The 24,504-nt window shown below is 58.6% G+C and overlaps 2 protein-coding genes across 4 annotated transcripts in view; one reads left to right on the top strand and one right to left on the bottom strand.

Annotated features, from left to right (window-relative positions):
- The first annotated feature begins 591 nt into the window (after positions 1-591).
- PANK4 (pantothenate kinase 4 (inactive)) lies at positions 592-17,296 on the top strand. 2 transcript variants are annotated; one of them, XM_053576438.1, is made up of 19 exons: positions 592-757; positions 5,443-5,525; positions 5,886-6,100; positions 6,386-6,569; positions 6,850-6,942; positions 7,359-7,512; positions 8,265-8,446; positions 9,023-9,104; positions 9,288-9,388; positions 11,507-11,662; positions 11,772-11,884; positions 12,176-12,263; positions 13,280-13,431; positions 14,563-14,618; positions 14,861-14,910; positions 15,270-15,374; positions 15,840-15,940; positions 16,088-16,156; positions 16,785-17,296. In XM_053576438.1, exons 1-19 carry the CDS (start codon positions 634-636, stop codon positions 16,996-16,998), a joined length of 2,322 nt encoding a protein of 773 aa, XP_053432413.1. In that variant the 5' UTR covers positions 592-633; the 3' UTR covers positions 16,999-17,296. The 2 variants fall into 2 exon arrangements, with proteins under 2 accessions (XP_053432413.1, XP_053432414.1); XM_053576439.1 differs by lacking the exon at positions 14,861-14,910 and having other exon boundaries at positions 628-757; positions 15,304-15,374.
- A 1,933-nt stretch (positions 17,297-19,229) lies between these two features.
- The window catches only part of PLCH2 (phospholipase C eta 2), a 66,592-nt gene continuing 61,317 nt past the window's right edge, over positions 19,230-24,504 (bottom strand). For both annotated transcript variants that reach the window (XM_053575200.1, XM_053575199.1), the window contains 2 exons: positions 22,239-22,536; positions 19,230-20,745 (listed from right to left, as the gene is read on the bottom strand). In XM_053575200.1, coding sequence (XP_053431175.1) covers positions 19,436-20,745; positions 22,239-22,536 — 1,608 coding nt within the window. In that variant the 3' untranslated portion in view covers positions 19,230-19,435. The remainder of the gene's footprint in view (positions 20,746-22,238; positions 22,537-24,504) is intronic.

The raw sequence follows: 24,504 nt of genomic DNA, 5'->3' as shown, positions 1-24,504 counted from the left end.
GTCTCCACGCCAGCAGGGGGTTCCCGGCACCCAGCTTGTCCTGTGCTCCAGTGTGGGGTGCCTCCTCAGTGGGCACCCTGTGCTCTGCCACACCACTAAAGCGTACATCTCCCCTAGCTGCAAGTGCACGACCCACCAGGGCTGGGGGCTCCTCCAGGCCAGGGCGCCCAACTTCCCTAGTTTGCATGAGACTTAGCACCAAAAGTCTCACACCCCTGGGGAACTGAGGTGATGGGTCATCCCAGCAGAGACAACATAGGCATTCGCCTTGGCATGGAAGACCAAGGTAACAACAGCAGGCACACACTGGAAAGGGCAGGTCTGAGAGTCTGCAAACCCAGGCGTCCTCCCCGGCAGCTGGAGTGCGGCCTAGTCCGCTTGGTCAAAGAACATTACGCCAGATGTCCTGCGCTGCTGCTGGATCTCTGGAGGATAAGTGCCCGCCCTCCCACAGCCTCAGGCCTCTCGGACACCTTGCCCAGGACTGGCCAGAGCCCGCCCGCAGCGGACAAGAGCAACGAGCGGGGCGGGGCCGGAGCCTCATTAGCATAATCTATGCGCAGAGGGCGTTTAACAGTCAAATATATGCGCATATATCTCCATGGCTGATGAGGCTGGCCAGGCACTTTCAAAATGGCGGAGTGTGGAGTGAGCGGCAGCGGGAGCAGCGGGGACAGCCTGGACAAGAGCATCACACTGCCCCCCGACGAGATCTTCCGCAACCTGGAGAACGCCAAGCGCTTCGCCATCGACATAGGTAGCCGTGCGCCTGGCAGTGGGCGCGGGCGCGGCGCGGGCGGGGCGCGGGCGGCGGGCAGTCGGGCGGGGGCGATGAGAAGGACGAAGGGCGGGGGTGCGGTCCCCGCGCACAGCCTCATGGGCCTTGCAGTCCGCGCGGTCCCGCGCGCATCCTCCCGGGCCTCGTACTCCACGAGGCGCAGGCGCGCGGGCTCAGGCGGCAGCCGGACTACAGCTCCCGGGAGACACTGCGCGGGCCGGAGCGAGGCACGCTGGGCCTCGTAGTCTCCGTGCCGCCGTCCGGGAGTCAGGAGGCCTGTGTCCCCCGTCGCCTGCGTAGAGAATGGCTCGAATCCTCCTCGGGAAGGCCCGCCCCCCGCCACCACCGGTCGGCAGCCTGAGATTAGGGGTCCTTTGTAGCCGAGATGAGGACGATCGTGGCCCCACAATGGCCCCGCATTCCCGCGGCCTGCCCGGCTGTGGCCCGCGGGCCCAGCCCACAGGCTAGCTCCACCCCAGGCTCCGCTCTCTGGAGTGTGGTCCTCCAGCACGAGTGCAGGCGACCATGGACGTGGAACTTTGACCTTGTCCTTCCGTTTTCGAAGCCTCCGGTGCCTTCCAGTGGCTTTCAAGGTGGCTGAGCGCTTCTAGGACCTCCTGGGGGCAGTGCTGCAGACCCTCACGCCAAGGGCCACTCTCTCAGTCCTGACCGTGCCCAGGGCTAAATGTTTCTGAAATGCAATTGCAGTTAACCTCCTCCCACGCTGCTGACTCCTTCACACGGCCCGCCAACCCCTTGAGGAAGTGCAGTGATTCCAGACAGGGATGGAAGAACTTGTCTAGGGTCACCTGGCTGGTGGGTGTCAGAGCCAGTATTGGAACCCAGCTTGCCCCACTTGCTTTGCTGCTCTGCCCATGTTTCAGGGGGGAGGGCTTCACTGGGAGAAGCACCTAGGGACCACTAAGGCTTGGCACACATCCTCTTAGCCCTGATTTCAGCTACAGGTTGAGTTTGCTTGCCTGCTTGTGACTGCCAGTGTGGAACAGTGAAGCCCACCAAAGCAGAGTGGTGTCTTGTGTCCTGAAGCCTCAGCCCCTAATAGGACACCTTATCTGTCTTAGCTGCTTAGTAAATACTTGAATAGACAAAGCACTGCCTGCTTCCCACCTCTGGAAAAGTTGGGCATCAGAAACAGGCCAAAGCTGTTCTTTCCATGCTTTTTGCTTCTAGTGCATTAAAGACATTCAGTGCTTTGGTGTTCTGGGATTGAGGTGTCACTCTCTCCTTGAGGTGCCCCAGTAAGGGAGGAAAGTATCCCCCAGGGAAGTGGGGAGCCATGAGAATGGAAACATGGCCTGGGTCATTGGTTCCTATCTTGTAGTGAGCTTATGAGGGACAGCGCTTGGGGAGGGGGAGCTTGGACTGGTGGCAAGTGTGAGAATGAGCATGAAAATACATCTGGAAGGAAACCTGGCAGAACTTGGTGACTGGACATTGGGTGGAGGTGGTGAGCTTGCGGGCCAAACCCAGGGGATTGCTCACAGTGAGCCTCCTTAGAGGCTGCCCAGCCACTGCTCCCCCAGTATTGAGTCCTCCACCCACACCCAATAGAGTGTGTGCTTTGAAAGGCGCCGGACTTTGTTCTGCTGCCCTCACACTGCGGGTTCTAGAATGTTAATGGGAATGAGTTGGGGCTGAATGTTTCTGAAATGCAATTGCAGTTAACCTGCATAAGTCTTCTGGGGAACAGCTAAGAGAACGGAGCTTACCATGGGTGTTCTGTGTGGTTGGAGCCACAGACTTACAGCTGTCCAGGAAGGGCTGCCCTAGCTTTGCAGGACCTTAGAGCACTGGCCTGCCTTTCCTGCTGAGCCCAGGAGTTAGAAGGACTTTCAAAAGGATCTATTTAATGTTGGTATTTGTTTCCTCTCTTTGAAAGTTTCTCCCCTGGGTCCTATGTTTCTGGTTCTTAAGAGAACATATTTACTGTTACTGAGGACAGACCTTTGTTATTACTACTGCTGCTGGGCGGTCACAGCTCCATAACCCAAGGATCTGCAAAGCCATTGTGTTCATCTAAGTGTTGCTTAGAAACAGGCTTTTTCCATTTCCTCTTCCCTGGCCTATGACCCTGCATCCAGGAAGCCTCAGCTCCTCTGTGTTCTGGCAAGCCCTTTCCCTTTCTTGGTTAGAGGTACCCATGTCACCTGGGTTGATTCACCTTGAACCCTTTGGTCTTATTTACCAAAACATGCTTGCTTGAAACTTCTGACTTCAGGTTTCTGTGAGCTGCAAGGAGGGTCCCACAGGGAGCATGTAAGATAGGAGGGGCCGCAGGGCGGTAATGTGCTGGACTGACTTGCCCTTCTCGGCATCCACAGAGGAAAGACGGTGCAAAAGAAGACTGGCCCTCATGGGCCAGGGTGACATAGGTCTTGGCTTAGGTGCTGAAGGGTACAGGTGATCTCACCTCTGGGAAGCTTCTTAAACCAGGTGATGCTGTTGGCCTCAACTGGACTATAGGCTGGCCTGGAGAGTCACCAGAGAGCAAGCCTTGTGACTTCATTGTCAGGTGTGGTCTTCCAGGAGTCCCACCACCCTAAACTCGCTTGCACTCGGCCTACCACACCCCAGGCCCCTTTCGGTTCCCTCCCGGGAGAGGGGAATAGGAAGGCGGGGATCTTGCCTTGACCGGCTTCTCAGCAGGCATTGCTTGTGGGTGGGGCGGATCTCATCCACCCCCCATCTCTGCTGTGGCCTGTTTCGCATGTGAATTAAAAGTAACCCAAAGAATACAGATTCTGAAATTGGACTTCTGTGACTTGGGAACTTTTTTATAGTGATTTTTGACCAGGCTCTTAAAATATATATCTTCTAGTATCTTCTGTGTTTTTAGAAAATGATTTATCCATAGACCACATGTGTTTTAGTGGAACTCTTCAGCTAGGCCAGGCTAAGCTCAGGTAGGGAGGAGGAGTAAGGATGCATAAGACCATGGGGAAAGGATGAGACTCCCTGGGATACATCCACTAAACCACACAAGGGCCACCCAGGGTCCTGGCAGAGGCAAGGTCACAGGGCCATCCAGGTCACAGGGCCACCCTGGGAGACCTGTCTATGCCTTCTGGTGGGTGGCTCCACAAGACAGGCTGCCATCAGTCTTGGAAAAGGTGGTTTCATTTTTGTGATGTGGAACGGCTTTAACACCTGGATGCCTTGGTGTTTCCAAATCCATTTACTGACTTGATGGTTCACACCCATCGTGCCAGCACTCTGGGAGGCCGAGGCAGGAGGATCATTTGAGGCCAGGTGTTTTAAGACCAGCCTGAGCTAGAACAAGACCCTATCTCTACCAAAAATAGAAAAAAAATTGCACATGGTGGCTAACACCACTATAGTCCCAGCTACTCAGAGGCTGAGGCAGGAGGATGCTGGAGCCCAAGAGCTGGAGGCTGCAGTGAGCTATGATGGCACCACTGTACTCTAGCACAGGTAAAGAGTGAGCAAAAAAAAAAAAAAAAAAGCACATTGAAGTCCATACTTAAAAATGCCTTGTTTCAGAATCTTTTTATTGTAACTTCCTCTAAAATGTATTTCAGGTAAATAAAGTCCTATCTTCTGTTTCCTGATACGTAGTTCAGACTTTGATCACAACATGTGTGGGGCTGCAGGGCTTCCTGAGAACATCAGAAAGACTCTGTCGGGGGTAGGGGGGCTTGGGTGGCTTCTGTGTGATTCTTCTGGCCGCTTTGGGGCTGGGGCTGTGTCCTCCAGCTCAGAGCTCCTGGAGGGTGGGGTGCAGCCTCATAGCCCTTTTTTTTTGCAGTTTTTGGCTGGGGCCAGGTTTGAACCCACCACCTCTGGTATATGGGGCCAGCGCCCTACTCCTTTGAGCCACAGGCGTCGCCCCTTTCTAGCCCTTTTGTCTCCCCGAGTTCTCTGAAAAAGATGGGTGGTCAGATGTGTACTTCTTGTATGAAAACATGCTGCACTTCTTGGCTTATTGCTTTGGTTCATCAACAAGATCAGAGCTTGAAACTGAAATTTCTTAAACCATTAAGGATTGCCATGGTCTCCCAGAAATGGGCTGGTTTCATTTGCTCTGTAGAGGACTCAGTGCCACAGGGGAAATGAAGAATCTTGAACTTACTGGGGTTAGCACCTGAAGGTGGAAATAACTTTTTTTTTTTTTTGAGACAGAGTCTCACTCTCTTGCCCTGGGTAGAGTGCTGTGGGATCATAGCTCACAGCAACCTCAAACTCTCAGGCTCTAGCAATCTTCTTCCCTCAGCCTCCCAAATAGCTGGGACTACAGGCACCTGCCACAATACCTGGTTGTTTTTAGAGACAGGTCTTGCTTTTGCTCAGGCTGGTCTCAAACTTCTGAGCTCAAGCAGTACACCCGCCTTGGCCTCCCAGAGTGCAGGGATTACAGGCGTAAAAGCCACTGCACCTGGCCTTGGAAAGAACTTTTAAAAGAAACAAAGCATTTTGATTCAATCCTTTGTTTCTCCCCTTCCTCTGTTTTGTGCCCACAGGGCTTTTAAGTCCAAGTAGCATCAAACACCTTGTCCACAAGACTCCAGGTTTCCAGGATATAGAGACAGACATCTGGAAACTCCAGAGATCTCAAAGAAGGGTGGATGCCTAGGCCTCCTTCCATCCCAACCTAAATTTTGCCTGGCTTGTGTCTCCCCCTGTAGGTGGATCGTTGACCAAGCTGGCTTACTATTCAACGGTGCAACACAAGGTCGCCAAAGTGAGGTCTTTTGACCACTCAGGAAAGGTGAGCTTGTGCTGTGGCCACCTATGGGCAGACCCAGTGGCCTGGGGCCAGGCAGCTGCTTCCCTGTCATCCCTGACTTGGCGGTTCTCTATGTCACTCCCGCAGCTCTCTTAGCTGTTCGGGAAGTCTTTTCGTATAGAAAGCTCTCTTGTGCTCAGTGTCCCTTCAAGCCCCCTTGCAGGGATGTCTGCACCTGCTCAAGATCGTTAGAGAGGTTTCCTCTCACTCTCGGGCAGCCCTGGGGTCTCTGGAGTCCTGGCCCCTCCTCTCTTGCCCTGGAGTCTGCCTGGGAACTGCAGCTGCTGCCCCAGCCTCACCTATCTCCAGGTGGATGCAAACGGCCCCAACTTTCTCTTCCAGGACGTGGAACATGATCACGAGCCACCCTACGAGATTTCCGTTCAGGAAGAGATCACTGCTCGGCTGCATTTCATTAAGTTTGAAAACACCTATATTGAGGCCTGCTTGGACTTCATCAAAGACCACCTGGTCAACACCGAGACCAAGGTTATCCAGGCGACGGGAGGCGGGGCGTACAAGTTCAAGGACCTCATTGAGGAAAAGCTGCGGCTGAAGTGAGTGGGCCTGGCGGGTGAGGAAAACACACACACACACACACACACACACACACCCCGGGCACTCCTGCAGGCACCGGCAGCTGCAGGGAGGACAGTTGTCAGTGCGTTGTGAGCTGCCCCGGCAGCCGCTGCTCTCAGAAGCCTCAGCTTGGCTATGCCTGGGAGCCGTGTCTGCAGGTGACCACGTCAGGCAGGGATGCTGCCCAGCCTGGCTCTGCTGATCGTGGTCAGTCCCTGTCTGTGGCTTGGACTCTTTAAGGGGCCGGGCTCCTTCCTTTTCAGGGTTGACAAGGAGGATGTGATGACATGTTTGATAAAGGGCTGCAACTTTGTGCTGAGGAACATCCCACAGGAGGTCTTCGTTTATCAGAAGGATTCTGACCCCGAGTTCCGCTTTCAGACAAACCACCCCAACATCTTCCCCTATCTTCTTGTCAATATTGGCTCTGGAGTCTCTATTGTGAAGGTGAGAGTTGGCTTCATCAAGGGCTGAATGAATGATTCAGCCATCGTTGGTTAAGCCCTTGCTCTGTGTGGAGCCAGTGCTGTGCCCAGGGACAAAGACAAACCTGTCAGGGACTGGCGTTCCTGGAGACGAGGCCCAAACTGCAGGCCCCTGCTGCCAGCATTGGTGAGGCCCAGTCCGGCCTGCAGGGGCATCCTCACCCTGGCAGCATGGGGGGGAGTGCTCCAACCACAGCACCCCCCACGACCCTGCTGATGTGGCCACCCTGGTCCTGCCCCAGGTGGAGACTGAAGACAGATTTGAGTGGGTTGGCGGCAGCTCCATTGGAGGTGGCACTTTCTGGGGCCTAGGGGCTCTGCTCACCAAGACCAAGGTAGGCTCCAGCTACGGGGTGCTCCTGGGTGCATGGGGGCTTCTGGCCTCCCAGGGCAGACTGGAGGCTGTGTGGCCTGAGGCTACTGCCTGGCTGGGTGTGCTGTGCAAGAGGCTCCATCCTTGGCCTCCCTAAGTGCACTGGGCTCTGAAGGATGGGTGTCCAGGTGACTAGAGCAACCCCCAGCAAGCAGCACACAGTCCTGCTCACCACCCATCACTGGTGGCACATGGGAGAGAGAGGGCTGCTTGAACTTGGGCTTCTGCTCACCACCTGTCAGTGGTGGCACATGGGGAAAAAAGGGTTGCTTGAACTTGGGCTGCGGGGGCAGCGTCTTTCTGTGGGCTTAGGGTGGGAGGGCCTGGGGTCCCCCAGCTCTCAGCTTGCAAAGCTCTCCCTCCCCTCTATCCCTGCAGAAGTTCGATGAGCTACTGCACCTGGCCTCGAAGGGCCAGCACACAAACGTGGACATGCTAGTGCAGGACATCTACGGGGGTGCCCACCAGACCCTGGGGCTGAGTGGCAATCTCATTGCAAGCAGCTTCGGGAAGTCAGCCACCACTGACCAAGGTACCTCCACAGCCTCTGTCACTGTGAGGGCCAGAGGCAGTTCTCTGGGACCTCAGCAGTGGCACACTTGGGATCCTGAGGACACCAGTCTGACCACTGGCTATCAGATCTACATGCCAGCTCTTTGGAAAGATGGGCTCCAGGAGTCCGCCCACGACCCTTACCCACCAGGTCCCTGCAGCTCAGTGTAGTGCAGGCCTGTTTTGTGCTCAGACCATGGAGACAAGTAGACATCTTCAGTCTCCGTCTGGGAGAAACTACATGGGCAGTTCCTATGAGTTACAAGTGGTTTGGGTCCCCTCCACCTTAGAAACCAGAGCCTGATCCATCCAGGAGTGATTCACCTGTCAACGTGCCCTGTGCTTTGGAGCTCTGCCCCTCCCCCCTTCCCCCGCCACCAGAGCTCACACCTCACACCCCATCCCCCACCCCTCACCAGAGCTCACACCTCACACCCTCCTCCCCCAACCAGCACTCACCGTCTCCTACCCCCCACCAGTGCTCACACCTCACACCCCATCCCTCACCATCAGAGCTCACACCTCACACTCATCTCCCCCACCCCCCGCCAGCGCTCACACCTCACACCCCATCCCTCACCATCAGTGCTCACACCTCACACCCCATCCCTCACCATCAGAGCTCACACCTCATACCCTCCTCCCCCACCCTCCACGAGCACTCACACCTCACACCCCATTCCCTCACCCCCCAACAGTGCCCACACCTCTTGTGGTCTCTCTACCCTGCAGAGTTCTCCAAGGAGGATATGGCCAAGAGTCTGCTGCACATGATCAGCAATGACATTGGGCAGCTTGCCTGCCTCCATGCCCGGCTGCACAAGCTGGACCGAGTATACTTCGGGGGTTTCTTCATCCGGGGCCACCCTGTGACCATGCGCACCATCACCTACAGCATCAACTTCTTCTCTAAGGTAATGGTGCGGCCTCCCCAGCACTGCGGCTGCTTCTACCCCAGTCACCTGACACCAACCCTCATGTCTCCCAGAGCAGCTAAGTGCCAGCCCTGAACCAGAGTGGGTCAGAGGACGCTGTGTGCCAGACACCACTCCAGGCCAACTGCCCACCCTGGCCCACCAGGGAGCCTGGCACCCACCCATTCCTCCCTCTGGCCAGCATAGATTCCCTGCACTTTGTGGTACTGTGTCTGCTTATGGGTCTGGGCGTGTCACCAATGGTCGTCACTCTAGGGACAGTCTCCCCATCGACAAGGGTCAGTGTCACTTGGAGACACCATACTGTGCCTGCCAACCAGGCCTGCCCTTAGTGTGCAGGTTAATCTCAATGGTGGTTAATCTCATGGAAGCAGCTTTTCCCCATGGAAGACTCAACTCAGGTTCTTGAGCCAGCAGGTGCAGGCCCATTGCCCAGTGTTCTGGAGACAGCATTGGGGGGTCATGCAGCATGAGACACGTGTCAACTTGGTTTAGAGCAATTCTCACTGCCAGGGGGGCCTCTGACCAGCTACACGTGGGCTTTGGCCATGGCAGGGGGAAGTCCAGGCGCTGTTCCTGAGGCACGAGGGCTACCTGGGCGCCATCGGCGCGTTCCTGAGAGGGGCTGAGCAAGACAGTGAGTAGGACAGCCTCTGCCCCTGTGGGCAGCTTGGCCACGTGGGCCGCAGCCTGTGGTCAGAGCAGCGGTGGGAGGGGGCTGAGGCCTCAGGGCTGACTCAGTAAGTTTGTGCCCTTTCCTGCCCCTCTTCCGCCCCGGATCAGGGGCAAGGCTGACCCGGGCACTGGCCTCTCGTTCCAGACCCCAACCAGTACAGCTGGGGGGAGAACTACGCGGGTAGCTCCGGGCTGATGAGCACTGCGCCTGAACTGGGCCCCACGCAGCGGGCGAGGAGCGGCACTGTGAGTAGCATTTGGCTGTCGGCATCCTGAGTGAATAGTCTGTACCGCCTCACCATCAGGGTCCCTGAGAACAGCCCGGTCACGGTGACAAGTGCACAGGTGCCCTTCTAATGAATGACACGCTTGGAGCCTGAGTGCAGACTCCAGGCTTATCCTGAGACACCTGAGACCCTGGGGCCTGAGCACAGACTCCAAGCTTATCCTGAGATGTCTGAGCCCGCTGTCGGCGGCCCGGGGGCCTGAGCGCAGAGTCCTCCGGGCTTATCCTGAGACATCTGAGCTTGCTGTTGTTGACCCTCGAGTTTGCGTCTGCTGTCACATTTGTGAAACTCAGCGGCAACTCAGTATCTGGCCCAGCCCCTGTTGCAGAGAATATACTAGTTCAGGGAGGATCAGGGGCCCCAGCCCATAGCCAGGTCAGGGTCAAGCCCTGGAGTCACAGGAACCTGCTCTCCTCAGAAGGTTCTGGATCCTTTCCTCAAATCCCTACTTGGGGTGAAATGCATAGGACTGGCTGGTGGGTTTGTCCCGGCCTGAGCAAAGCAGAGCACTTTGGGGCTGGCAGGCAGGAAGATGCAGGACCCGTGTTGGGGGCTGGCTATGGGCAGTGTATCCTGGCTGGTTTGTTCCCTTTGCAGCCCAGTAGCAGCCACCTGGCCACCTGGCTGGTCAGAGCACCCCCTTCAGGGACCAGCTGCTCGTTGCCTTTCTTTGGGGGATGCAGGGATACAGGTTCTTGTAGGTGGGAACACTTTCAGAATCACGCCAGATCAGGTCATGACTTCTCAGGAGCACTCCTTCAGCTCACACAGCGTGGTGTCTGCACACAGGCTTTGCGCCTGCCGCACAAGCATTGCTGCACCTGCTGTGGTCGGATGCAGGTGGGAGGACCCCCAGCAGGCAGAACACAGGCTCCTGGCCCACTCATCACTGAGGATGGGTGTTTGGAAGAGGGCCTGGTGTCTGCCAGCCTATTTGCGATTTGTCAAATGTTTGCTCAGATTCCTGCTTTAGCAATTGTAAAATTAAATTCTGGGAGGGCAGCAATCCTTTGTCAGTGCGACCTGGAGGTGTCCTTTGGTGATGCCGCTATGAAGAGGAGCCACCTTGGCAGGCATCTATTTCGTGCTAAGCTGCCCCTGGTGTCCTCAAGGGGTCGGGGATCACAGTGTGGAAAGACCAAGCTGCTGCTTCGGGTTTACACAGCCCAGAAGAGGCAGAGCTGAGATTGAAAGTCCCATCTGTCAGGATAGTGGGGAGGGCCCAGGGCCGCCAGGCAGGCCCGCAGGGAAGGCAGCAGCCGAGGGGCTCGCCGTGGTTCACAGATGGCTCTTGTCACCTTGCTTTCATGACTTTGGAGATGTAGCAGCTCTCCCTGCTTCACGTGGGTGTGTTTTTATGTTTTGAAAGTGTTTCTCCTCTCGGTAGATCTCACCATCCAGGCAGCCCCTACTTGCCTCCAACCCCAAGAGTTGCAGGCGGAAGCACCCCTGAAGGGCCTCAGAAGCAGCCCTGGAGGGCAGGGAGGGGCCTGGTGCACTTGCAGGAGTCCAGCTCTCCCAACAGACAGTAGAAAGCGCCTCAGTCGGGTGGTCATCTGAGAACATGCAGGGGCCTTGTGTGCTGAGCACACAGTGGCCCGGCCCTCACTGAGTGCAGCCTGGGGGCCAACACGCCATGTGGACTTGTAGCCCTGTGCAGAGAATGTGCTGGGGAGTGGGGCGCATTGGTGCGCAGTGAGAGCAGCAGACACTGGCACCAAGGAGCAGGGAAGCGGTGGGTGTCTGGGCATTTGGGGGTATAGGAAGCCATGTGAGTTGGTGCCAGAGCAGTCAGGGAGATCATCACTGTGGAGGTGCTGGGTCAGAGGGGCAACTGGAGGGGTAGTGGGGGTGGACGCTTACAGGGCCATGCTGGGAGTCTTCTGGAGCAGACGGAGCCCCATTTCAGAGTGTAGCGTCTGGCTCAGGCTGCTGGCCAGGGGTTCACGTCTGTGCCCCAGAGTGAGGCAGTGTCAGTCTCTCCCATCTTACAGGGAAAGTGGAAGTTACAAGGGGATGCTTTGGTCTTCCAGGAACCGAGGTTATGTCTCCACCCTATTGCTTCTTCTTTTCCCAGTTCGACTTACTGGAAATGGACCGGCTGGAGAGGCCACTGGTCAACCTGCCCCTCCTCCTGGACCCATCCTCCTATGTGCCCGACACAGTCGACCTCACCGATGACGCCCCAGCCCGCAAGTACTGGCTCACCTGCTTTGAGGAGGCCCTAGACGGGGTGAGTCTGTGTGCGGCTCTGGAGGGACTATTCTGAGCACACCTATGCCCCCGCACAGCTGGCTGGTGATGAGGAGCAGGCCGCCAATGGCCGATTGCCCTATTGATAGGTTGTGAAGCGTGCCGTGGCAAGCCAGCCAGATTCTGCTGATGCTGCAGAGAGGGCGGAGAAGTTCCGACAGAAGTACTGGGACAAGCTTCAGACTCTGAGGCAGCAGCCATTGTAAGTGTGCACCGTCCTGGTGTGCGGCCACCTCTGCGGGCACCTCTGTGAGGAATGGTGGTACTGTTGGCTCTCAGAGCCCTGCTGAGGAGGGGCCTGGGGGGCTGTGGTGCAGGCTCAGCAGCTGTGGGGACCCCCGCGGCCTCCTCACCCCCCAGGCCACCTTGGGCTTCCCGGACTGTGTGAAGACAGCCATGGTGGGGCTGAGGGTGTGTGGACACATGGGTACTCAGCCACTGCCCTCAAGGCCTCTGCCTTGCTTAGCCAGCCTCCACTGTGGTCTGTCCCCAGCGCTTACGGGACCTTGACTGTGCGCAGCCTGTTGGACACAAGGGAGCACTGTTTGAACGAGTTCAACTTCCCGGACCCCTACTCTAAAGTGAGTGCCATCCATTCCCAGGCAGGTGTGTGCCAGCAAGGGCTTCTGCTCACGCCTTTCTCGATCTCTGTGGCGAGGGCATCCTGTCCTGTCTGGGGCCATGCTGGTTCAGTCATGGCTCAGTGCTGGTGACAGGACTGTGTGGTGGAGCTGCTGCTAGCCAGGGCCTCTGCTGACGGTGGCTGCTGGACATCTGTCTTGAGGGCTACCACAGTGACCCCACAGATGACTAGAGACCGGCAGGACTGCAGGGTGGTAGTGAAGGGAGAAAAGGGGAGTGGGCTCTAGGAGAGGCACCGCCACCTTCTGTGGGAGCTAAGGGTCACCCAGAAGCTGCAAAGAGTGGAGAATCATTCCTGCTCCCCAGGGAGCCTCAGACCCCTGTGCCTTCCCTCTGTTCGCCTCCAGGAACCTAGGCACCCCAGGCCACTTCTCCTCCCTGCACTGAGGGCTGAGAGCCCCGAGGTTGGCATCCCTGGGATCAGTTTTGCTTCCCTGTGTCTGATAGCTGAGCCTGGAAACACTACCCTCTTCCTGGGTCTCCTGATCCCTTCTGTTGAGGACTAGTGTCACACTGCTTCACCCACCCGCCACTCACACAGGGGACCGGGCAGGCCAGGGTGTCACTAGTGTGGACGTTAGGCCTTGGGTGCCCTGGGGGTATGTTGTCCACCCTCGCCCTCTCTCTTGGCCACTGCTCAGGCATATGGGGGCCAAAGCTCTCCCAGTCTTGTCCTCGAAGCACCATGCAGCTGTGGGCTGACAGCAGCGGCACTGCCAGCCCCTGCCTACTGAGTCCAACAGGGACCTTCCGCAGTGTGATCCGGGTGCTCAGGCTCCGGAGGGAACATTGAGTGTATGGGCTCCATCCCTGCAGGGTGAGCACAGCCTGTGAGCTGTGAGAGCCTCAGTGCAGGGTCCTTCCTCAGTGGTGCTCTGCTGAGGACCCTGGAAAACGCCTGGGAGTGTGGTTAGGACATGTCTCCACTCAGAATCCAACGTTTTGTGTCCCACAGGTAAAGCAGAAAGAGAACGGCATTGCGTTGAAGTGCTTTCCGAAGACAGTACACTCCCTGGACTCGCTGGGTTGGGAGGAGAGGCAGCTGGCCCTGGTGAAAGGCCTTCTGGCAGGGAACGTCTTCGACTGGGGGGCCAAAGCTGTGTCCGAGTAGGTACCTGCAGTCCCGGCTGCCCTGGCCTTTTTTCTCTCTGTGTCTGTGAGGCCAGCCAGGTGATCCCACAGCCCCTCCACTCCATCCAAGGCTGCCCCAGCCGGGGCCACCTGCCTTGCCCATGAGAAGGTGGGGTAGGGGGCCCTGAGGGGTGACTAGGCAGTTGGTGCTCCTCAGGCTTTCCTGATCTTGAGGCCTTAGTGGTGAGCACACAGTGCCCTGGGGCTGTGCCAGGCCCTACGCCCTTCCTGCAGTGCTGTACGATGGAGGCCTTGGGGTGTGGGTTTGAATTTGAGTCTGACATTTTCAGTGATCAAAATCCAAATGCATGTTTATCACATACAGTAGGAATTGAATGGTATTTACTACGTGAATTGAAAAAGTACTTGGCAGTGGGGCAGCACCTGTGGCTCAGAGGGTAGGGTGCTGGCCCCATATTACTGAGGGTGGTGGGTTCAAACCCCGCTCCCGCCAAACTGCAACAAAAAAATAGCCAGGCGTTGTGGTGGGTGCCTGTAATCCCAGCTACTTGGGAGGCTGAAGCAAAAGAATCGCTTAAGCCCAAGAGTTTGAGGTTGCTATGAGCTGTGACGCCATGGCACTCTACCGAGGGCAACATAGTAAGACTCTGTCTCAAAAAAAACAAACAAACAAAAAAATCACCTCTGCCCAGGCCAGGCACAGTGGCTCACGCCTGTAATCCTAGCACTCTGGGAGGTGGAGGTGGGTGGATCATCTGAACTCAGGAGTTCAAGACCATCCTGAGCAAGAGTGAAACCCCATCTCTAAAAAAATAGCCAGGTGTTGTGGTAGGCCCCTGTAGTCCCAGCTACTCGGGAGGCTGAGGCAAGAGGATCACTTGAGCCCAAGAGTTTGAAGTTGCTGTGAGCTATGATGCCACAGCACTCTACTGAGGGCAACAAAACAAGACTGTCTCAAAAAAGAAAACAAAAACCTCTGCCCAGCAGCCCTCTGGGCTTTTTGCTAAACAGAAGGCAGTGATAACTACCCATCATTAGCTATATGTTTGTTCTGCTTGGGAAATGCTGTATTTGGGGTTTCCACATTAAACTATGTGGGCTGGAGTTTTGCTTTTGTTTTCTTAACTTTTTTTCTCCTCCACACAGTGTTCTTGAATCTGACCCCCAGTTTGGGTTTGAAGAAGCAAAGAGGAAGTTACAAGGTATGGATGCCTCAGGGCTCCCGTGTCTAAGACACTCAGTGTTTGGAATGTTCTCTGGAGCCGTGAATACGGTGGCATAGTCAAGGTCCAGGCACTCCCCTGCTCATGGCTTTGTCATCTAAGCTCAGGGAGTCAGTAAGAAGCTGCCACCAGAGAGAAGAAAGTTGAACATGCATCTCAGAAGCCATATGCAGACCTGGCCATAGGCAGTGTACTAATTTTGTGTCCTGTGTCTCATGCAGAGCGCCCCTGGCTCGTGGACACCTACAGCAAGTGGCTTCAGAGATTAAAGGTGCGTGGAGGTGCCTCTGCCTCTGCCCTGGGGGGATGGGACCTGAGCCCAGAGCCTGGGAGGCCCCAGGTGGCTGGTCACAGAGGGAAGTAGGTGGGAAGCAGCTCCCCGTTAGTGTCACAGACCCCCAAGCCAAGAATCGAATCTGCAGTGCCCCCAAGGTGGTTGAGCTCCCATGGTGACCATTCCTTGGGCTCTCTGTCCCCAGCTCCGGCAGGCTGGCCCATCTAGCACCCACTGTGCCTCTGGGATCCCAAAGCCCTGTCCCAAGCCCCTACAGGGGAAGTGCAGAGGGTGGTGGTGTCTCAATCACTTGAATGCACCTGTTCCCAACTGAACGTCCTGGTTTTGTCTTGCAGGGGCCCCCTCATAAATGTGCCTTAATTTTCGCAGATAACAGTGGAATAGACATCATTTTGGGAGTCTTCCCCTTTGTCAGGGAGCTACTCCTTAGAGGGACAGAGGTGAGTGAGAAGGCGGATGGGACCCTTCCCTGGGCTCCTCTGCTGTGGTGGGGTTGGCACTGCTGTGGGCTCTGGCAGCAGTGGGCAGAGTTCCTCGTCCACAGCAGGCAGGTGCAGGAGAGACGGGACGGCGGGGGGTGGATGGCTCCCAGCCTCCCCAGTGCAGGATACGGGGTCCAACTGCTTAAGCCTAGGGCTTGAGTCCAGGTATTTGTGGGGAGAGGCTTCTGGGATGTGACTTCATACTGACCTCTGAGGCTGGGCAGCTCTGAGCAGGCCCTGCCCTGGTGTCAGCGGAGCAGCGAGGTAAGCCGGAGTCCCTGCATCTCAGCAGCTGGCCAGGCCAGGTGGGCAGCACCACCCCTGCTGGGACCTGCTGTCAAGACCCTAGGGTGGGCACAGGCTGGCTCTGTGCTAGGTGGCAGCAACAAAGGACTTTATAGAGCCTGGGCCCTCCCACTGCAGGTCATCCTGGCGTGCAACTCGGGCCCAGCCCTGAATGACGTGACCTACAGTGAGGCCCTCATCGTGGCTGAGCGCATCGCAGCCATGGACCCTGTTGTCCAGTAAGCCTCGGCTGGTGGTGCTGGGAGGCACCTCTCATGGGGAGGGAGTGCCCCGTGGGCTTAGCAGGTCCTGGGAGTTGTCAGGCAAGGGGGAGGCTTCCCAAGACACCACCCTCCAGGGGCACTGACCACCTCGTGCCCTGGCAGCTCTGCACTCAGAGGGGAAAGGCTCCTGTTGGTACAGACGGGCTCCAGCTCCCCATGCCTCGACCTCAGGTAATGTGCCCCCAGGCCTACACTGCCCCCCACCACCCTAACCATAGACCTGGGCTGGCCTGGGGAGGGGCCGTGATGCTGTCCCCATGGGGGCCTGTGGGGGGGGGGCGTAGATTCAGGGTCCCCATGTGGATTGCAGAGGATGACCACACATGGTACTCCTGCCCACCCACCTCTGAAGTGAGACAGGGTCGTGAGCGAAGCCCAGTCTCTAGGGCCCTTGCCGTTGGTCTGTTGCCCCTCATCCTCTTAACCAAGAGGAAGGGCCTAAAATCTGTGGAAAGTAAGATCCCCTGAGGCACTGGTTCTCAACCTTCCTAATGCCGCAACCCTTTAATACAGTTCCTGTGGGTCGTGACCCACAGCTTGAGAACCACTGCCATGAGGGTTAGGGGTGGAAAACTGAAAGGCTCATCAAGGTGTTTTCAGCTGGAGCTGCTTTTGCTGCCCTGGGGAGGCCAGGGGGAGGCAGCTGCCAGGCAGAGGCTGATTTGGAAGCACCCACATTCATGACTGAGGCTGGGGTCTTCCCAGCCCTCCTGCTGGCCACTGCCCTCCAGGGAAGCAGAGTTTGGGGCTACTTAGGCATAGCCCAGCCCCTGCCTCACTGCCACTTTCTTCCCCAAAGCCGCCTGGACAAGGGGCTGGCCGTGCTGGTGCGGGAGCGAGGTGCAGACCTGGTGGTCATCGAGGGCATGGGCCGTGCCGTCCACACCAACTATCACGCAGCCCTGCGCTGTGAGAGTCTCAAGCTAGCAGTCATCAAGAATGCTTGGCTGGCCGAGCGGCTGGGTGGCCGGCTTTTCAGTGTCATCTTCAAGTATGAGGTTCCAGCCAAGTGAGGGCCTGCTTCTGCCAGACTGTTCTGCTTGTCACTGTCAGGAGTGTGTTTTTACCACACAGGGAAACTGCATTCAAATTAAAATATTTATATTGTTCTAAGTGACATGGGGCGCACACCCCAACCAGCACAGCCGCACCACGTCTGTGATGGGAGACGCAGCTTTTGTCCTGTGAGACGTTGTATTGGAATATATTTAACTGTTAAATAATCTTTTATATATGTATAAATATATAAATATATACATGTGTGTCTGCTGGGATGAGTGTTGCAGACATGCACCAAATAAGAGTTTTTAAGTTGAGGCCACAGCACCTATGCCTTTGTGCTTGGTTTTGGAAGTGGGCTGGGGCCTTGGCTATCTACAGCATGTCGGGGCAGTAGGGAAGGGGGGAGCAGGAGGGGAGCCATTTCCTCCAGTTACTTCCAGAACTCTCCTGGCACATGCACACTCACTGCCCTGTGACCCTGGCCCGTAGGTTCAAGTGTCTCCTGCTGCCTCCTTCCAGGCTGAGGGGGCAGACTGCCGTGTCTATCTAGCACATCCTTCATCTCACTGTGCTGGCTCTGAGCATTCCTGACTCCAGCCCACAGGGAGGTCAAGGGCATCGGGTACCCTCAGAACAGTGCACAGCCCTGAGCCCAGTGTCCCCAGGACCCTGCCTGTGGCTGAGGTGAGCACAGGTGAGTACAGGGTACTGCAGCAGGGGCCCCTGGGAGTACTCCAAGATTCCTGGAGGTCTCCAGCCCTGGGGCTCCTCCTTCATGTGGTATGTCTCCTGGGGCCAGCAAGAGCACCCCTTGGAGTGACTGGCTGGGGCCTTGGCTGGGAATCAGGCCCCATTGTGAGCTCAGAACTCGGTGGGCTCTGATGTCCCACAATGGAAACTATTCATGGCACGTTAGCTGCCAGACAGGTCCTGAGAAGGCCACCCTGATGCCTCATTCCTGCCAGGCCTCTCCAGATTGAGAACCTCACTGAGGCCCCACAAGCAGGTGCTGTCCCATGTCACTTTCCAGACAGCTTTACTCAGAGGTCTGGATCCTGAGTCGCAGAGCTGGGCACACTCCAGGCTGAGACAGGAAGTAGGGGTCTCACCTGCCTGTCACCTCCTCCCGACTTCAGGCCAGCCCTCAGGGTTGTGTCTGTGTGACCTGCCCTAGGACTGCCTGGATGGGACAGGGTCCTCCTGCAGCAGCCGCCAGGTGGCACTGGGCAGCTGAGGGGACCTGGCAGTCCTGAGGTTGATCTTTGTTCCGGCTACATCCTCCTCCCTCCCTGAGGGGTACCAGGGCAGAGGCCCCCCATCCCCCCATCAGCCCAAACCACTGTCCAGCTCCAGATAGCTCTGGTAGTGGACAGGCAGCACTGGCCATGGGGCTCCAAGTGTGGGACTGCCTGTTCTGACCCCCACAGGGCTCAGCCCCAAGGGCCTCAGAGCCTGTCTGCCTCTGGGAGAAAGTTCCCCCTGGCCAGAGCTGGGGCCTTCAAGCAGGGGTAGGGGTGGGGGTGGGCATAGACCTGGAGGGAGGGTAGCAGGACAGGACTCCAGTGTGCTGAGTACTGCTCTTGACCCCTGAACGCTCCCCCTATGGCCTGCCTAAGAGCCCTACAATCCCCCAGCCCTTTCCCAGCCAAGCAGAAAGGCTCTGGCACCTTGCTTGGGAGAGCATTAGCCCCATGGCCTCACCGCCTGCTTGGCTCCTACAGACCCCTGGCTCGTACCCACAGTCAGCCCTGCCCTGCACACAGGCACTGCCCCTGGGGGTTCACAAGGAGGCCTTGGTCAGCAGGCTGGTGTGCACTGTCACTGGGGGACCCCCAGGCCCTCTGTCCTCAGGGCTCTAACCACTTGGACTGAGTTTCTGCCCTGGGTCCTGGAGCAGCAGCCCCCTCCCACTGCAACCCTGCTCCCTGTCATCCTCAGCACCCTACACAGGGGTATGGCAGGGCTGGGAGGTGAGTGGTACCAGCATGGGGGCATAGCACATGAGGGCAGGGCAGACTATCCCCCTGGCTTGGCCCTTCCTGACCTGGGGTAGACTTGGGGAGCAGCGACAGGCAGGCAGGCAAGCTGGGAACCCCATGCTGAGCTGTGCACAAGCAGTCATAGAGACTAAAATGTCCAATACACAGGACTATTAAAGATAGGCAAACACGTGGGGTCAGAGTGGGCACAGGACACACCAGCACCCCCAGGACACAGACAGGTGTGCACCACACAGTCCAGGGCCAAGAGCCAGGCTGAAGTGAAAAGGGCTCGGTAATATTTTAATGTGTGTTTTGCCTCTAAAAATTTAAATTTCTCTCCACGTATACATCTTAAAAGAATGAGGAAACTGCCCGGTGAAGCCAATATCCAGTGGGCCCAGCAGGGTGACGGGGCATGGCTTCGGCCACCCTCACCTGCTCTTGGCCTGCTGACAAGCTGGCTGGGTCAGAGTCTCAGGAGGCGTAGGCCCTCAGCTGCCCCGGACACCTGCTCAGGGGCTCCCTTGGCAGAGGTCAGCAGATCCAAACAGTGCTCGTGGACCACGGAGCAGGCACCCTCAGGGGTGCCCCGCTCCTCCTCAGGGGGGGCCCATGGGCCCGGGCCCAGGCACTGTAGCCTCTGCTGCCGCTCCTGGGCCTGGCGGGCCCGGCTAGCGATGGCACGCACGCGACTCTGGCTGCGGGAGGAGGAGCGGCGCAGGAAGCCAGGGCCTCCCGCAGCCCCCTCTCCAGCCAGCCCCAGGCTGGTGGGTGATGTGATGTCCCCTGCCCTCTGGAAGCCCGTGAGCTGGCGCAGCTGCTCCGTCAGGGCATCCCGCTGAGGCCCCGTGCCCGCTGCCCGCTGCACCCCGCCCAGGGGCCCCAGACTGCGTCTTAGGCTCTGGGAGCTGCCTTTGAAACTGGAGACAAAGTCATCAGCAGTCAGGTCCCCCAGGCTCTTGGACTTGGTGGCCACAGGGCAGTCCTGCGGACCCCCTGGGGAGAGGCCCCAGCATGGTTGGGGGTGGAGGGCTGTCAGCCTTGGGGCCAGAGGTCGGGGCCGCAGCTGGTCGGGCACAGGGGCCAGCTGGACTGCAGCCCACAGGTTGGGGTTGGACTTGCTCTTGGTCACAGGTGGCAGGTCTGGGCGGAGCCTTGGAGCCAGGCATCCCACAGGGACCCCCCCAAGGCTTTCTCGACTGCGGCCCAGGCCCAGGCTCGGCAGGGAGAGGTCGATGACAGTGTCATTGGATGACATACTGGAAGATGAGGACACGCTGTCAAGGTGGCTTCCTGGGTCCAACCGCTGCCACAGCTGATCACTGCCCGTGGCGTCTGAGTACACGGCAGGGACCGGAGAGGGCCTCAGTGGATGGGGCAGCCATCCACTCAGGGGATCCGTGGGCACCTGCCCCTCACTCTTGGCCCTTCTAATTGTGGGCTGATGGCCTGGGGCCTGGGGCTGGCTCCTGCTGTTCTTTAGGCTGCCAGGGGCCCCCTTGCACACCCCACTGGGGCCCCCACTATCACACGGCTGCCATCTGCCCTCTGGGGGCTCCTCGGTGACCCCAGGGCTCCCAGTCCTGAGCTGGAGGGGCACTGAAGCCCCCAGTACCATCCCCATGGAGCTGGCCACATTGGCTATGGGGCCTGTGGGATCCTGGGACCCTTCCTGAGAGGGGCTGATAGGGCCGGGGCCCAGGGCAGGCTCCTCAGCAATGGTTTCCAGGCTGCACAGGGGGGAGATGGACCTCTGCAGGGAGAAGGGGTGGACACCTAGGGGAGAGAGGGAAAGAAACGGAGAGTAAATGAGCAAGTGAAACAGAGGCTGAAGGAGGGGGACCCCTCTCAGGGTGGTGTCCCTGTGGCCCCCACACCCCCCTGCACCAGGGAACAATGGGGCCAGCCCTTGCCCTCCATCGCACACATCCAACAGGGCACGCTTGGCACCCTCACCCCGCCGTGTGGGGGCTGGGAGAGTGGACAGGTGGGGGCTTCCCGGGGCTGGGGCTGCCCCGTTACCTGTCACTTGCGTGCTCAGTTCCTAACTAGGAGGCAGCATGAGTGCAGGGACAGAAGGAGAACTCGGTCAGCATGGGGGTAGAGTTAACAGCACAGCCCCTACACCCCTCCCTCCCAGGCTAAGGAGGGACCTGCTGGGCCTCAACAGAGCTGCACAGTGGGGCTCAGCCAAACACAGGGCCCCAGGAGCACAGGGAGCCTCCGCTCAACACTTTGCAAACTCCAAGGACCCAACTTCTAGGCTGAGCACCAGCCAGGAGTCTCGGGGGGTGGGGGTGCCCTGTGGCTGCACCACTGACATGTCACCTCCCCAGGAGGGACAGCCCAGGGCCTGGCTCTGGAGGGAGGCGGGGGTAGGGAAGGGAAGCGGCCCACAGTCCCAGGAAGGGTTCTGGGGCACCCAGGCAGCTGACTGACCAGGGAGGTGGGCTTGGCCCAGCCGGGTGGTCCCATCTCAGGGTCCTGACTGAAGCCTGGCAGGGGCTCTGGGGTCCTGAGCAGGCCTGGCTGCCTCTTGGGATGGCTCACGGGCTCAGCTCATCCCCTCCCTCTCAAAGTCCCCAGACCCCAGGTCAGGCTGGAGGGCTGGGGCCACAGTCACAGGACAAGCCAATGGAGCACAGCGACACAGGTGCCATAGCACACAGGCGGCGTCTCTGACGCAGAAGCAGCAGCAGGTGGCACAAGGCCTAGGCCATGCTGGGGCGTGCAGGAGGACAGCACGGGCACAAGCAGGCAGCTGGTCTTACCGGTGGAGAACATGGGGGATTTACTCCTCATCTCCTCCAGCTTTTGAACGAACAAGGCGTTCAGCTCTCCCTGCAGGGCCCCAGGCTGCCTGCCAACGGCCTCCTGCCAGTGGCAGACCCCCTGGGGGCCGCCTGGGCTCTCCGGGCTGCTGCAGTCTGAGGACGCGGAGCCACCGCCTGGACCTGGCCGCTGGGCCCTGTGGCCCTCAGGGGCCTCTGTGCTCCTCCCCGGGGCAGCTCGGGGATCCAGGCTGCAGCAGGGCGCCCCCAGGGAGTCAACCTGGGCCTGGGGCTGATGGCTAATGGTAGTGGGCTGGCCTGCAGGCCCTGGGCTGGGCGGCCGCTCCCTCCACAGGCCCTCGGCATCCACGCCGGCGCAGGAACCCACCATGCACTTCATGCATGTGGCAGCCATCCCTGCAGGCCCAGGGCCCTCGGGCATCCGTGAAGGCCGTGCCTGCCCCAGGCTCCTCTCTGCTACCACTGCAGGCACCTTACCTCGGGGGCTACTGCTGCTGGGCCCCTCCCAAGCCGGGGCCTCCAGAGCAGGGCCAGGGCTGGGGGGTGCCATGTCGTGGGCTGCCCTCTCAGAGCCCGAGTCCTGCGTGCCCAGGACCAGCTCTGGGAAGCCTTTGCGGCCTGACTTCTGGCTCTTCGTCGGGGCACTGGCTGTGCGCCGCAAGAGCCGCTGGCTAACGGAGGGCCGGGGCAGGGGCTGTCCAGCAGCATGACTGTCCAGCGAGCCGGGCTTTGGGCCACGGAGGAAGAGGCCTTTTAGTCCCAGAGCCTGCTTGACCTGCAAGAGAAGGAGTCCACATAGCTATAGCTGGGACCACAGCTGCTCCCCAGAGGACACCAGCAACCATGTGGGTGCAGTGGGCTGGGGCCACCTCTGGGGATGGCCAGGGCTGTATGTAAAGACATCAGCCATGGGAACCAGGGGCTCCACAGCACCTCTGCTAGGAACTGCAGGCCCACATCTTTCCGACTAAGCATTTTCCTTTCTAGTGAGGGGCAGGGGAGAATATTCTTCCCCAGGCTTCTCCACCCTGGCCATCACTCTGCACCTGCTATGGCCTCCAGCCTCAGTTCCCATGGAGCTGCAGATACAGAAGCCCACAGGGGACAGGGCAGGGCGTGAGAGAGAAAGGCTGACATCACCTGCTGGTGCATCTGCCCTGCCTGCAGGTGCTGCAGGACAGGAAAGCAGGTGCAACCCCTGCAGCCTAAAGGCTGCTCTCCCTCAGCTGCTGCCCAGCCACCCCCAGTGACACGCCTGTCTCCTGGAGGTGCCACCTCCTGCAGGAGGCCTTCCTGAACTTCTAGACAGCCTTCCCAGCCTCGTCCTGCTCTCTGTTCATGGGGGGATCTGAGGCCTGCAGCTGGCTTGGCACTCCCAGCACCACTGCCCAGATGGGCTGGGCTCCTGGCCACCAGCCTCAAGCCACAGCTGGTCTTCTGGACAGTCCCTGCACAGGCCTGTTCTGCAGCCTCCCTGCCTGAGAGCAGCCAGGGGTCCCCAGGACCAGCGAGCAAGTGCAGGGTTACCACCAGAGAGGCCCGGCAGCTGCATCTCAAGTGTTCAGAGGTCAGAAGGACCCTCACATGCTGGACAGTCACGTGCCCCGAGACCCCAACACCCACCACTCCCCCATGATGAGCCGTGCTTGTGCACAGAGCGGTCACCCCCAGCAGGGGCACTTCCGGGCAGAGGCATCAAATTGGCCAGCACTTGAATCAGCTTCCTGATTCAAGATCCCAAATCCAGTGCAATTTGGTCGGAGTAAGGCTGGGAAGCCATTTAGAAGGAGATCCAGGATTCAGGCTAGGAGCTCCACCAGGGACAACCCACTCAAGCCTTGGGTGTGGCTGGCATGGGGAAGGGGATCACATGAAAAGGGCTAAGAAATGGCACATGGGGGCACAGTGGGGCTCAAGAGCTCGCAGCAGGAGGAGAGGCCCTGGTGGGGTGTGGAGGCTCAGGCAGTGCCAGCGGCAGCCTGTTGAATCCTGGATCTGCCTCATAAATGCCACTGCCCACTGATGATGGCCCAGGGGACCCTGGAACCATGTCATGATCCATGTGACATGAGCAGACAGTCTCCAGAATACTACCAGAAATCACAGGTGCTAATGGAGTGCGACCTGGCATGCAGGTGGAACGCCGGGCTACACTGCCCCCGGCGCCGGGGTACCTGTAAGGCTCCTAACAAGGCTGTGCTTCTAAAGGCAGACTGGGACACAGAGAAGCCCACTGCAAGACCAAAGAGACGAGGGCGGTGAGGTGGCAAGACCGCGGGGCACGGAGACAGGCGGGCAGACTGACAGACAGACGGACACTGGGGAGACGGATGCCTGCAGCGCCTGGTCCGGCCTGCACCTCTGAGCCCGCAAGTGTGGCAGGAGAGAGATGGTCAGTCTTGGGCCCCAGGTGGGCCTTGAGTTACGCGTTTACAGTCCCTGAGGGCACCGGGTCCCAGCTCAGACCCGGGGTGCTGGCTCTGTAGACTGGGAGGCCCGAGCCATCCTGGACAGCCCACCATCCTGCCCTGGCCTGGGGCAAGGGCAAAGGTAGGCAGCCACCTTTCAGGGAACTCTGGACAGTAGGAGGAGGGATGAGGCAGGCCAAGAGAGGACTGGCTGTGCTCTCAAACCTGGGCACCAGCCTCAACAAGGACAAGACCTGGGCAAGTCTGAGATGGGCACTGGTACCCACAAAAAGCAGGTTGGGGACAATAGGGTATGGGGCTCCACCCAGCCCTCG

The sequence above is a fragment of the Nycticebus coucang genome, chromosome 22 (genome assembly GCF_027406575.1).
Source record: "Nycticebus coucang isolate mNycCou1 chromosome 22, mNycCou1.pri, whole genome shotgun sequence".
Classification (NCBI taxonomy): domain Eukaryota; kingdom Metazoa; phylum Chordata; class Mammalia; order Primates; family Lorisidae; genus Nycticebus; species Nycticebus coucang.
Note: the sequence above shows the minus strand (reverse complement) of the source record. Positions and strands in the feature narration are given on the sequence as shown.

Coding starts and splice junctions, on each gene's coding strand:
- PANK4 (XM_053576438.1), top strand. CDS start 634: ATGGCGGAGTGTGGAGTGAGCGGCAGCGGGAGCAGCGGGGACAGCCTG. Junction 13,432..14,562: donor GGGGCCAAAGCTGTGTCCGA/GTAGGTACCTGC, acceptor TCCTCCACACAG/TGTTCTTGAATCTGACCCCC. Junction 14,911..15,269: donor AGTGGCTTCAGAGATTAAAG/GTGCGTGGAGGT, acceptor TTTGTCTTGCAG/GGGCCCCCTCATAAATGTGC.